The sequence below is a fragment of the Bubalus bubalis genome, chromosome X (genome assembly GCF_019923935.1).
Source record: "Bubalus bubalis isolate 160015118507 breed Murrah chromosome X, NDDB_SH_1, whole genome shotgun sequence".
NCBI classification, from domain to species: Eukaryota; Metazoa; Chordata; class Mammalia; order Artiodactyla; family Bovidae; genus Bubalus; species Bubalus bubalis.
In genome coordinates, this window is record NC_059181.1 from 65,413,507 (window position 1) to 65,428,746 (window position 15,240).

The 15,240-nt window shown below is 33.7% G+C and overlaps 1 protein-coding gene across 6 annotated transcripts in view; it reads left to right on the top strand.

The window, feature by feature from the left end:
* The window catches only part of CHIC1 (cysteine rich hydrophobic domain 1), a 42,524-nt gene extending 32,168 nt beyond the window's left edge, over window positions 1-10,356 (top strand). For 2 of the 6 annotated variants that reach the window (XM_006055622.3, XM_006055625.3), the window contains 3 exons: window positions 8,375-8,431; window positions 8,672-8,731; window positions 10,037-10,356. In XM_006055622.3, the coding sequence (XP_006055684.1) occupies window positions 8,375-8,431; window positions 8,672-8,731; window positions 10,037-10,087 (168 nt within the window). In that variant the 3' untranslated portion in view covers window positions 10,088-10,356. The other 4 variants (XM_025276160.2, XM_025276161.2, XM_006055624.3 and 1 more) reach the window with 3 other exon arrangements.
* The last annotated feature ends 4,884 nt before the right edge of the window (window positions 10,357-15,240 follow it).

Sequence of the window (15,240 nt, forward strand, 5' to 3'; positions counted from 1 at the left end):
CCTGTTACTCCAGGTATTTCTTGACTTCCTGCTTTTGCATTCCAGTCCCCTATAATGAAAAAGACATCTTTTTTGGGTGTTAGTTCTAGAAGGTCTTGTAGGTCTTCTTAGAACCATTCAACGTCAGCTTCTTCAGCATTACTGGCCGGGGCATAGACTTGGATTACTGTGATATTTAATGGTTTGCCTTGGAAACAAACAGAGATCATTCTGTCATTTTTGAGATTGCATCCAAGTAATTCATTTCAGGCTCTTTTGTTGACCATGATGGCTACTCCATTTCTTCTAAGGGATTCTTGCCCACAGTAGTAGATATAATGGTCATCTGAGTTAAATTCAGTTAAGAATTGTTATGTCTTAGAAAGTTGACCCTTTTTCATTATGTAGTATCTCTTTATTTCTGAATATTTTCTTTGCTCTGAAGTCTGCTTTGTTTAAAATTGCTAAAGTGACTCTAGCTTTCCTTTGATTAGTATTACTATGATGTATCTTTCTCCATCTTTTTACTTATAATCTCTGTATGTCTTCATATTTAAAGTGGTTGTCTTGTAAACAGCACTTAGTTGTTTTATTTCTTGATCCCTTCTGACAGTCTCTGTTTTTTAATTGATATATTTAAACCTTTGATATTTAAAGTGATTATTGTTATAATTTGACTAATATTTACCTTGTTTGTTACTGTTTTCTATTCATTACTCTTGTCCTTTGTTCACATTTTTGTCTTGCAGTCTTTTTGCCTTCTGTTTAATTATTTTTGTATGACAGTATTATTTATCTTCCCTTACTATATCACTAATCCTACTTTTTAATCTTTTTAGTGGTTGCTCACTAAAGAGAGTTTGCAATATATATATACATATAAAACCAATCCAGGTCCCCTTTCAAATAACACAGTACCACTTCCCATGTAGAACAATTACCTTATTACAGAATATTCCCAGCTCCTCCCTCCGATCCCTTATAACATTGCTGTCATTCACTTTACTTATCCATAAGCTATATTCATGGAATACATTATTGTTATTAACAAACTGCTATTAGATCAGTTGAGAATAGAAGAAATAAAAGATTTTATTTTACATCCATTTGTTTCTTCTCTACACTCTTTCTTTATGTAGACCCAGATTTCTTACATGTAGTGTTTTCAGTTCAGTTCAGTCGCTCAGTCGTGTCTGACTCTTTGCGACCCCATGAATCACAGCACGCCAGGCTTTACTTCTTTCTAAATAAAACTTTTTTTAACATTTCTTGCAAGGAGGGTCTAGTAGCAACAGAGGCCCTTAATTTTTTGTCTTAGTCTTTATTTCTCTTTGATCTTTGAAGGACAGTTTTGCTGGGCACAGATGGAATTCTAGATTGGTAGTATTTTATTTTAAAACATTAAACATTTCATTCCACTTTTTTCTTTGCTTGAATAGTTAATAAGGAGGTGGCTAATATGACTCTTATCCTTGCTTCTTTATATGTAAGGTATTTTCTCCCCTGGCATGTTTGAACATTTTTCCTTGACTTTCTGTAGTTTGAATATGAGATAATTAGGTGTAGATTTTGGAGTATTTATCTAGCTTTGTTGGAGAAGGAAATGGCAACCCACTCCAGTATTCTTGCCTGGAGAATCCCATGGACAAAGGAACCCGGCAGGCTACAGTCCATGGGGTCACAACAGTCACGACACAACTTAGCGACTAAACTACCACCACCATCCGGCTTTGTATTCTGAGCTTTTTCTATCTATGAGTTTGATGCCTTTCATTAATTTGGGGAAATTGTATTGTCATTATTGCTTTAACTATTTCATCTCTTTTTTCTCTTTACCTTCTGATATTTCTATTATGTAGGGCTTCCCTTGTGGCACAGAAGTAGAGTTTCTATTATGGGTCTATTGCTCCTTTTGTAATTGTCCCATAGTTCTTGGATATTCTGTTTTGTTTTTCTTTTTTCTTTTCTTTTTCTTCTAGTTTTGTAAGTTTCTACTGATATGCCTTCAATCTTCTTTGGTGGTTTCTTCAGCCATTTCCAATCATTGATGAGCCCATCAAAGGCATTCTTCATTTCTGTTATGATATTTTGGCTCTCTGCCATTTCCTTTTGATTTTTTCTTATAGTTTCCATTTCTCTTCTAACATTATCCATCTATTCTTTCATGTTATCTACTTTTTTTTATTAGAGCATGTAGTATATTTTTCATAGTTGATTTATATTCCCAGTCTGATCATTTCAACATCTCTGCCATTTCTGAGACTGATTCTAATGCTTGCTCTGTCTTTTCAAACTTTTTGTCTTTTAGTATGACTTCTAATTTTTGTTTTTGTTTTTGTTTTTTTTAAACTTTACATAATTGTATTAGTTTTGCCAAATATCAAAATGAATCCACCACAGGTATACATGTGTTCCCCATCCTGAACCCTCCTCCCTCCTCCCTCCCCATACCATCCCTCTGGGTCGTCCCAGTGCACCAGCCCCAAGCATCCAGTATGGTGCATCAAACCTGGACTGGCAACTCGTTTCATACATGATATTTTACATGTTTCAATGCCATTCTCCCAAATCTTCCCACCCTCTCCCACAGAGTCCATAAGACTGTTCTATACATCAGTGTCTCTTTTGCTGTCTCGTACACAGGGTTATTGTTACCATCTTTCTAAATTCCATATATATGCATTAGTATACTGTATTGGTGTTTTTCTTTCTGGCTTACTTCACTCTGTATAATAGGCTCCAGTTTCATCCACCTCATTAGAACTGATTCAAATGTATTCTTTTTAATGGCTGAGTAATACTCCATTGTGTATATGTACCACAGCTTTCTTATCCATTCATCTGCTGATGGACATCTAGGTTGCTTCCATGTCCTGGCTATTATAAACAGTGCTGCGATGAACATTGGGGTACACGTGTCTCTTTCCCTTCTGGTTTCCGCTATACATGATGTCCTAGGTAAAAGGAACTGAGATAAATAGGCCTTTAAAGTGAGATTTTATTTTTTTGTTTGACTGTGTTTACTGTTTACTGTAGCTGTTATAGGGCTTCCCAGGTGGTGCAATGATAAAAAATCTGCCTGCCAATGCAGAAGACACGAGTTTGATCCCTGGGTCGGAAAGATCCCCTAGAGTAGGAAATGGCAGTACACTGCAGTATTCTCATCTGGAAAATTCTATGAACACTGGAGCCTGGAGAGCTACAGTCTGTGAGGTTGCGAACAGTTTGACACAAATGAGCACGCATGCACATAGCTATTAGAAATCGAAGGCTAAATGTTTCTTAGTGTCCTTGTTTTTGTCTGGCCTATTTTCCTTGGATTTCCCTACAGACTTCTTAGATATCATCTGAGATGCACAGTTCTTTTAATTGTATTCCTTGTATTATAATACAGAAGCCTTATTGATGTAGTGGTAAGGTGCTGGGGAAGGAGGCTTCCCTGGTGGCTCAGTGGTAAAGAATCCGTCTGCCAATGAGGGAGATGCAGGTTCAATCCCTGGGTTGGGAAGATCCCAAGTACAAGGAAATGGCAACCCACTTCAGTATTTCTGCCTGGGAAATCCCATGGACAGTGGAGCCTGGCAGGCTACAGTCCATGGGGTTTCAAAGAGTAGGACACAACTTAACGACTAAACAAGGTGTTGGGGGACTGGACATGTTCTATTGTATTATGTCTAGGCTTAATTTTTTATTGAGACTGTGCTCCTGGGCTGTACCCGACAGAAGTGCTTCTCAGATTTTTTGTTGTTTTGTTTTCTCCTTTAGGTGGGACAGGAAAGCTAGAGGATGCTAGTGTTGTGTATTGCCTTCTCCAAGATTGGTTAGGCTCTAGTAATATCCCAGTAGATTAGGCTCTGGTACAGTAGTTTCTCTGAAGGGCAGGCTTTGCTAAGAAGAACAGAATGTTATGGGCATATATAAATGTGACTGACTGTTCTTCCCTTTCTCCTGCTGGAAGGATGAGGGGATTTTTCTGCAATCACTGTGAGAACCTGATAGGTCTCCTGGTAATAAAGTCATAAAAGTGTGGGAGTCTCCACCAAGACTGGACCCCTTTGGAATTTCGAACTCTCAAACTTGTCCCCACTGAGCTTCCAACAATTCATCAATTAAAGTTCAGGCATTGATATCAAACAAACAGCAACAACAAAAATTGCTATCCTAGTCCTAGTTCCCACAGAGTTTTCTCTTCTGCATTTCTACTCTGGTAAACTGTGCACAAGGTTTCCAGTTTCTCCAGATCTTCACCAACATTCACTATTTTCCATTTTATTGATAAAAGCCACCATAATGAGTGTGAAGTGATATCTCATTGTGGTTTTGATTTGTATTTCCTTAATGACTAGTAGTGTTGAGCATTTTACATTTGCTTATTGACCATTTGTATATTAGGTACTTTGCCCATTTTGTAACTAGCTTGTTTAGTTATTTGTTGTTGAGTTGTGGCATATATATTCTTGTTATTAATTCCCTATCAGATATGTAATTTGCAGATATTTTCTGCAAATTTTGGCCTGTGCTTCACTGTCATATCTAAGAAATAATTGCAAAATTCAGTGTCGTGAAGATTGTCTCCTGTATTTTCTTCTAAGACTTTTGTGATTGTCATTCCTATGTTTAATTCTTTGATCCATTTTGAGTTAATTTTTGCATATGGCATAAATTTAAAATTCAACTTAATTCATTCACATATGGATATCTAGTTTTTGCAGTATTTAAAAGTCCTTTTTCCCCATTGAATGGTTGTCACTCTTGTCAGAAATCTGTTGACTGTTTATTTGAGGGGTTTATTTCTAGGCTCTCTGTTCTATTCCATTGGTCTATACATCTATCTTTATGCCAGTACTATATTCTTTTGGTTATTATTGCTTTGTAATAAGTTTTAAAATCAGAAAATGTGAGTCCTTTATATTTGTTTCTCATTTTCAAGATTTTTTGGCTAATAAGAGTCTTCTGGGGTTCCATGTGAATTTTAAGATGAAATTTTCTATTTCTATATAAAAAGTCACTGGGATTCTAATAAGGATTGCATTGGATCTGTGGTCATTTTGGATAATATTGTCTTCTTAACAATATTAAATCTTCCAATTTATGAACATGGGATTCTTTACATTTATTTAAGTCTTTAGTTTCTTTTAGTATCATTTTATAATTTTATGTGTACAAGTCTTTTGCCTCCTTGCTTAAATTTATTAAGTTATTTTCTTCTTTTGATATTATTAGAAATGTTATGTTTTCTTAATTCCTTTTTTGAATTGTTTACTGCTGTTATATAGAAATGCATCTGAATTTTGCATGTTGATTTCATATTCTGAAATGTTCCTGAATTTGTTAGCTAGCTCTAACAGGGTTTTTTGTGGATTCTTTAAGGTTTTCTACACATAATATAATGTCACCTTCAAAGAGAGATAATTTTATTTCTTTCTCTTTGATTTGGATGCCTTTTATTTCTTTTCTTGCTTAATTTCTCTGTCTAGAATTTCCAGTAATATGTTGAATAAAAGTGGCAATCATTGTCTTCTTTCTGTCTTAGAGGAAAAGCTTTCAATCTTTAACCATTTAGTATGATATTAGTTGTGGATTTTTTCTTAACCTAAAGCCAGGGAGAGTGGGGTCTGCTAATATTCCCCATTTTTCATATCTACCCAGAATATGTCTGCCATAGGATGCTGGGAAGATAGCAACTGCCACTCAGTTGTCAGAGCAACTGTAACAGCTCACCTACAACATAGATGTGTACCAGAAAGAGGGACTGCATTCTTTGCCAACTATCCTGCCTATTTTTCAGAAGCTGTGGGTAGGGAAATAGGTGCTGCTCTCCTGACATCACCCACTTGATTTAGGCCTTTTATTGCACAGAACTATGGAAAATGGTATCTACCTACTTTCACTGTCTGCCCAAACTAACCAGAAGAACTGTTCTACTCCAGGTATCTGGGAGATGCGGAAACTGCCTTACACTGAAGCAGTTCTTCCACAAGGCAGATATGAGTATAGTGTCTAGCTCCAATGCCAAGGCTTCCCACTATTATTGCTTATTTCCCATAGATTTTGTTGAATAACTACTTCTCAATCTGTTGTAAACCCTTTGATCAACCTCTAGAACATTTGAATGATTGTACTTGATAATACTGATAAGCTTAATAGTTGTCTCTCCAGGAAAGAGATTTCCCTAAGGTCCTCACATTGACATTCTGGGTGGGCTCTTACTAACTTGATATTATATTTGACACATAAAAACTTTTAATTTGATTAAGTCAAATTTATCTTTTAAAATAGTCTTGCTTGTACCTTTTATATCATATCTTAAGAGGGCTTTGCCTAACTCAAGATTTAAAAGATGTACTCCTGTGTTTTCTTCCAGTTGTTTGGATGTTTCTTATGACTTGGTCTTTGATCCATTTTGAGTTAGTTTTGTGCATACACTACTTTAAAAGATAAATTTGACTTAATCAAATTAAAAGTTTTTATGTGTCAAATATAACATCAAGTTAGTAAGAGCCCACCCAGAATGTCAATGTGAGGACTGACTCATGAATATATATATATATATGGGATATTGTCCATTTATTTACCTCTTTTGAAATTTATTTTAGCAGTGTTTTTTGTTCTTTGGAGTTTTTATTTGGCCACACTGTGCAGCTTACAGGATCTTAGTTTCCCAACCAGGGATCCAACCCAGGCTCCCTGGACCACCAGGGAATTCCCTTTAGCAATGTATTTTAGTTTTCACCTTACACATCTTATACTTCTTTTGTTAAATTTATTCCTAAATATTTTATACTTAAATCTGTTGTGAATAGGGATAAATTAGGAGGATGGGATTAACATATAAAAAGAAAAATCTATTGTGAGTGGAATTAATCTTTTACTTTCTTTTTCAGATTGTTCATTGATAGTATATAGAAATAAAATTGATTTTTATATGTAAGAACCTTGTATTACTTTTCTGTCTAGCATAACAAATTTCCACAAACTTAATGACTTAACACTATTTTATTAATTCACAGTCAGAAGTCTAGGTACAGTGTGGCTTAATTGGGTTCTCTTATTCACAAAGAGTCGGACACAACTGAGCGACTTCACTTTCACATTTTTTTTTTTTAATTAGAATCTTATAAGGCCAAAATCAGGGTGCTGGCAAAGCTGCATGCCTTTCTGGAGATTCTGGGAAAGAATTTACTCCCAGGCTCTTTCAGATTTCAGAAATCATCTCCTCCTTAGACTTTCTATGTGACCTTTCCATCTTAAAGCCAGCAATGATGGTTCGAGTACTTCTTGTGTTTCAGACCCCTCTGGGTATTCTTCCATCAGCTGGAAAAAATTCTCTGCTTTTATGGGCTCATGGAATTACATTGGGTCTGCCAAAATAATCTAGAATAATCTCCCTATGTTAAAGGCAAATGATTAATAACTTTAATTACAATTGCAATGTCCCTTTTGCAGTGTAGTATAACATTCACAGGTGTAACTCCAGGAAGTAAAGATCATGGGGGCCAGAATTCTTATTTATTAGTTCAAGTAATGTTTTAGATTCCTTAGGGTTTTCTCTATACAAGATCATGTCCTCTGCAAATGAAGATGGTTTCATGTTTCCTTTTACAATTTGGATGCCTTTATTATTTTTGTCTAATTGCCCTGACTATAACATCTATATGCTGTTGAATAAAACTAGCGGGAGGAGACATCTTGTCTTGTTCCTAATCTTAGGAGGAAAATATTTAGTCTCTCTCCATTTATTGTGATTCCCTGATGGCTCAGATGGTAAAGAATCCACCTGCAATGCAGGAGACCCAAGTTTGGTTAAAAATAAAAAATGCCTAACAGTCTTTAATTTTAATGTTTTGGAACATTTTGCAAACTTTTCTTATTCCTTTCAAAATACATGCACTCCAAATGAGAAACTCAGCCTCTGTCCTCCTGTTTACTACAGTGCTGCTTCTCTTGTTTTTACTTTTTCCTCTAAATATAAATTTTTCAACTGCCTGATTTTGTACTTCTTTTCAGTGTAAATTTTGATATGTGTTGGTTTGTTTTACTCAACTTGTAGACCTTGACTACTATTTGTCAGGTATTATGCTAAGAACTCTGATAGGAAAACATTTGATGAGTAATCAGATTAGCTTGGCATATTATATGTATATTAAAAAACTAACCTTGTGAAAAGATATACGAAAGTCTAGATTTAGGTTCATAAATGGACTACTAGCAGTACTAGTAATGTTTTTATATAGTCCGTTTAATGGACTCACAACACAGAGTAATTTGTACATGTTTTGTTTTGAAAAGAAAAGGCAAGAGGAGAAAATAATGGGATCTTACAAGTATGCAGAAGAATATACACATAGTTTACAAAGCTCTTTATCTTGTAACAAAGTCTTATTCTTTCTCATAGACCAGAAGATCAATTCAGAAGTTGTTAGAATGGGAAAATAACAGATTGTATCACAAGGTAAGAAAGTTTAAGCAAATAAGTATTCCATTCATATTTGCATTAATAAACTGAAAAAATGGAAAGTTTTCAGCCACAAAAGCATGGATTAGAGAATACTCACTTTTTAATATTTATTCTTTACAAAGTGTTTTTAAAAGTATCTTATTCCTGGATTGTTGTTCAGTGGTTTATTCTAATGTGTAGGTAATAATTAATATAAATTGTTGTTAAAATTCTTAACAAACTTTACCTTCTTAGCTTGCTTTGCACTGGAAGTTGACTAAAAGGAAATGTGAAACTAGCAATATGATGGAGTATGTAAGTATGCAGTTATCTTTAATTGCATATTTTTGGATTCCATCCTGAATGTTACATTTTACTATATTTATCATTTGTCACATCTTCTTTCTACCTTTTTTCTTCTCAGCTTGAACTTTTGTCATTTGGAACATAGAGGTTTCCTTCCACATTTTTAGGTTTGTAGCCAACATAAAATATCTTGAAAGCTGACAATTATTTATATCTTAGAAAAACTTTAGCTACTATGCTCAGATGAAAACATGGTAAAACCTTAATCTTCTTCTAACGCGGGTGCAAACCATAACACATGTTGATAGGCACAGATGAACAAATATTCCTAAATGTAATCTTGTCAAAACTTACATAAAATAGGAATTGACTTCTGGATTCATATTCCTGGCTTTTTTTTCCCCTTAGCTGATATTTATTAATAGCTTTCAGTGAAGAATCTATAGATTCTAATTTTTTTAAACTGAAAGATCTGCGATCTTAGTTACAACGCATAAAGTCATATATAGCCAATGTGACAAATTGAGTATCATTAACATTCAAAAGAATATGAAATTTATCCAAACTTTAAGTTGCTGCCATGTAATATATATTTAATAATAAACATTCCATTTCTATTTCATAAGTAAGGATTATTATGTATCTTTCTCCACTTTGAATAGTTTTGAGGATAATGAGCAAATGACCACAAATCTAAAATTCTCTGTAGGTAAAACCTTGTATAAATTATTGTAACTTTATGTAACTTTATAAATATATTGTTTTTATTCCCAAACCTTTTTTAAATTAAAATGTTTTAATCAATCCATTTGAACACTATTTTTTACAAAAAAGCTTCTAAAAGATAGTAATACTCAACCAATATCAGCTGTTTTAATTGAAAAATATATAAATGTAATATAAGTGAAGGTATTTTTTTCTAATCCTAATAAATTTTTGTTAGAGATTCTAATAAAATTTGTATCCTTCCCATTTAATCCCTTCCACTTTGCTACAAAAAAAGGGAACCAAGGGAAAATGGGAAAGACATTAAAATATAATAGGGTTTGCTTTTCTGTTAACTAAATGGTTACTGTAAATCAGATAATAAAAACTATGAGCTATAGCAAGTAATTATGTTTTTCAGTTTAATTGCCAATCTAACGATAACTTGTGGTAAGTTCCTTTTGTAACTGTTTTATATATTTCACTTGCTTTATAGTATAAGACTAAAACATAGTCCTGTAAGAAATGATTATAGACTTTTTGGGTTATGTATAAGTTACAGTAAATGAAAATTTTGTCAATATATTCTTGTTTATTTTTATTTTACAGGTAATACTAATAGAATTCTTACCAAAATATCCCATATTCCGACCTGACTGAGGAATTTTATTCAGTCACTTCTGTTTTACCTGTCATTTCCTACCCTTAGTGCCTTGTAGATGATTTTGGAATGAAGATGGTCTCCTTTGCTGTTTTCAATTTATTCTTTATAATGGTAGAATATTCTCCTCACACTTTTCATTTGTGTTGGTTTAAGAAGAAATTTTGCACATCCTTTTTGTTGTTGTTAAATGAGGCTTGTATTTTGCACTGTCAATTTTTAAATAAATACACACACATATATATGTGTGTGTGTGTATATGTGTATATATATACATATATATATATATAGTTGCCACTAAATATAACATCAGTGCAGGTGTTTAAAAAACAAAAACATGTTCTGAGCATGCTGCCTTATAATTTTCATACTTACTGTTTCTAAATATGCATCATTTTTCTAGGCTATTTAATGCTCTGTAATCCCTTACTGAACATACATAAATAAGCTTCTGGTAGCTTTTAGAAACGGTTTTACTCTTACCTGCTTTTAAAGGACATGCAATTAATAGCACTGATTTTGTTCTGCACTTTGCTTAATTATCACTTACATTAGTGGATAAAATATTTAAACTCCTAAAGACCTGTAAATATTGTTTCTTTGCATAAAGTAAAAAAATGTGATATGTCATGGTTTACAGAATGTACTGTTATTCTTAATATGTTGCCAACAATTCTGCATAAATTTTAATGTGAATGAAGTTTGCAAGCATCCTTTTGAATGTATAGATTGTTAACATGCTGTGTTATGGCAAAGCCATAATAAGTATGTTAAAAATTTCAGGTGTGGGCAGGATGGCCCTTTGTAATGAGAAGATTAAAATTGAAATCATTGTCTGAGATCTTCTGCATTGCACCTGAAACCAAGAACCTTATTTTTTCCCTTTAGTTCAATACATCCCATTTTGTCCTCCACTTACAAAAGAATTCATTTGACGTCTGACACATTTCACAGCCTCACTCTCCTCATTTGTCTCCCTTTATGTATCCTTTTCTTCACTTGGAAATATACAGGATTATGACCTTTTAAGGAGTGTCTCAAGTTTCAGGTGTTTTAGGAAGTATCTAGACCCCACCCACCCCACTCCAGTACTCTTGCCTGAAAAATCCCATGGACGGAGGAGCCTGGTAGGCTGCAGTCCATGAGGTCGCTAAGAGTCAGACACGACTGAGTGACTTCACTTTCACTTTTCACTTTCATGTATTGGAGAAGGAAATGGCAACCCACTCCAGTATTCTTGCCTGGAGAATCCCAGGGATGGGGGAGCCCAGTGGGCTACCGTCTGTGGGGTCGCACAGAGTCAAACACGACTGAAGCGACTTAGCAGCAGCAGCAGCAGCAGCAGCAGACCTCATCCCCAGGAAAGCCACCGCTAACCCCTTTCTGGAGTTATGATCCACTTTGAGAAAGAGAGAGCTAATTGAAAAGCTCTACCTAAAGTGGCAGATTCATAATTGATTAAATACTCTTAATCCTCATTTTGGGGATCTTTTGTAAAGGTATGGATACAATTAATGAGGAAAGACAAGAGTTTAACTAAAATATTTTAATTTCTAAAGTAGCCACACATGCAGCCTTTTCATTGGTATGTGCATATTTCTCTATTTCTCTTCACATTGGAATAAGAGCAGGCACTCTTAATTCTTCTAGAATTTGAGTTTTTAACATAATGAAAGCTTTACATTGCATTAGTTCAACTGCAAATTTATGTCTGTATGCAGACACTATTTGTCATTCCTAGTGTTAAAAATAAAAGTATCTGAGACTGAATAATATTTTATTTATTATTTTAGTCTATTAGTTAACTTTTTTAGGCAAACGTTAATCCCAATGAAGAAAGCAATCATTTTTTTCATACAAGGTCAAGCCTTTTAAAGCCACTTTAAAAATTTATGCCTAATTTGAAATCCACAGTCCTGGACCAGTAAAAGAAGAGGGGAAAAAAGAGATTTTTGATATGTGATTATAATTGCATGAACAACTTTTCCACCTCTCTCTGTAGAACCCTGTTACCCCCATACCACCCAGAATCTCTAACTTTTAATATATTGTGTGTGCCTGCAAATATCATTTGTCTGTCTGCTGCAAAATTGAAGGTGTATTTTTATAGACAAAGTGGAAACCTCTGAAAATGTATACCAAATGTCTTGTTTTATAGATAAATTCGGGGAAAAATTGTATCTGTGGTTTATGTTCCAGCTAATATCATCATGTTTAGGTTTCAAATTGTGACAGTTTAATACCAAAATTGATTTCCAGCATAATACAAAATTTCTAATTATCACTGATAGAATAATTACTTTGAGTCAACCATTATAATCTCATTTTTTTCCTGTAAACTTAGAATTTGGCCATATGATGGTCATAGTAACTTTTTCTGCCATGTATAGATCACACTTGTTTTGCTCAAAGAACAGCAGGAAGTGGTGAATTGTTTCTATAAAACAAATATTGAGACAGGAATAGAGTGCATCTGGAGGTAACAGAGTATATAATTCAAGTTACAGTAGTATTTATCATAAAAAAATTTACCAGCATGTGTAAACTTAATTTTAAAACCTATTCTAATAACTCTTAAATTTATTATCTTATTATTCATTATGTTGATTGACTTATTTTCTTGAACTACTCAGAAAATACCCAATTTTTTTTCTTTCTTCTATGACTGCTTTTTCAAGCTCTTTTCCTTTGGAGGGAACTAATTAGCAGTTGAGTATTTTTGAGTCCTTCAAGAGATTTGTTTTCTTTTCAGTGATATTGGCAGCAGTGAATGCTGAAATGACAGAGTACACTGTGGACATTAATTTCTCACTCACTGACTTTTTTCTTATATCCTCAGGATAGAGCACGTCAAGTTAATGAAGTATTTTTGTGCCAGTTGTTTTTAGATTAAAGAAACAAATTTGAGTTTTCTTTGTTATATAATATTGATTTATGAAACCTGCTATGGATGTTTCCAGAGAAAATAACATGTATCTGCTGAAGTATATAAATCTTACAAAGTTTTGAGGTTACAAGTTAAAACTGTTCCTTCTCTGACTTTCCATTATGCATCTCTACCCCCATAAATTGTGTATAAAATGAAATAAGCTTTAACATTTTTAAGCTACTCTTTGATCCTTTCTACCCTCTATACTAATCTATGAAGAAACCATTGTAGTCAAATGTTAGAAGTAGATGGAGAAGTGCCTTGTCCTCTTTGAATAAAGATAACATTTTATGTTGAAGGAAGCAGAACAAATGAATTGGTAAATCATTACGTTAAAACCATCCTTTTCAGCTAAGTATAATATAAGAATATTTTACTAGTATATTGTATTTCTTCTATTTCTTATTTAAAGCCTATTTCCTGGGTTTTCCCCAATCATGAGATATATTAGTGACAAAATATTACAGAACAGAAGTATCGGGCACTTATAAAACTAGTATAACTCTAATGCTAGTAAACATGTAATTTAACATGGTCCTGAAAAAGCAGTAGTCTTTGACTGAAGCTCTACTAAAGCCTACTGAAGTATTTAACATACTGTTCATGTTATCATGACCTATAAACACTAATGTCTGATCAGTTAAGCAAACTGTTACTATTTAACACTCTACCATTTTAATGAAATTTATTCTTGTTTTATCATAATTTGAGTGAAGTTCCATAACATTTGTAAGTCTTCAAACGGGTTTTTTTTATGTAAAATCTCTTTAAAAATCATTACCATTTTAATTTTGTTTATAAATTACCACTCAAAAAATCAGGCCTCACTACTTAAAGCCTCCAGTTTTTTATTAGAATTAACTATATTGACCTGAGAGGATATATAGAAATTTGTATACACCCATTTAATTGGAGAAGTTTCACATGGTGGAAATACTTTTTGCTAATTTGATAATAAGATGCTCAAATTCACTGAAATTAAGTCCTCTTATGCTTATAAAATTCTACTTTAATCCATTGTGTAACAATTGTCAAATCCTTTGGGTTACTTTAAATGATGAACTGTTGGAAAATTTTCCCTAGAAAATGAATAATGAATAGATTTTATTAATAATACCTGTCCATGTAATATGTGGAATATATATATATGTATGTGTGTGTATATTATATATACACATCTTCCTATATTGCTCCCAGTTTCTCTTTTCCTGATTCTGAGCCAGCCTTTTCATTTTTATGATGGCAACCTGAGAATATGTTCCATTTTCTGTGGACTTTGTCAGATTCATACTATATGAGGAAATGATCTAATGTGCTCCAGGCAAGTCACTTACATTACATGTCAGTCTCTTCATCTGTAAAATCATGGGATTTAACCTAGAGCTGGACAGAAAATAGAGGTCACCTGACATTCTGTGATACTAGGAATCCTTAGGAAGTTTTTACTCTACAAAATCTCAGAATGATTTTTCTCAAATCTACTACCCTTTGTGGAAATTCTCGCAGTGCCTTGCACACAATAAAAGTTTGATTTGCCAACAGGCACCTAGCTGGTATGTGTTCATATCATACAGACTCAAAGAACCTGATGCCTGTGAGATCTCAGCACCTCCCTGCTGATAAGAATGATTGTAGTTTCTCTAGGAACTGAGGACTGAGGTCTATGGGCTTTACCTATGTGGAATCTGACTATATATGCAGTTGGTACCTGAGCAAGAATTACGGCTGCAACAGATGTGGAGGTATGGTAAGACCCACCTTGACATTGATGTGAAAAAGAATTTTATATCCCATCCAATATCTGCTTCAGTGTCTTAATTATTTCCATATCCTCAAAAACATCTGTTGGAACAAATTAGTAATATTAGAAAGGAAAGTAGTATAGAAGTCAAACCCAAGTCACTTCTGGTTTAATTCTTAGCTCTGCTGCTTAATTCCTCTATACCTCATGTCCTCATGGTGGAAGTGGGGACAATAATCTGGACCTACCTCACAGGGGAATTGAGGATTTTTTCATATATAAATGTGCTTTTGAAATTGACTGAAGGATATATTGCATATCATAATTTTGTAACTTCTAAATAGAGTCCTTTAAATCTATGTTGTTATGTTTTCTTTCTCAGTCAAACCTTACAGAAAGAGTATTGCAATTAATCTAGTTTTGGTAGTAATTTTGTTATTAATCCCTTACGTATTAACATGGATAATTGTGTTATAATTGTG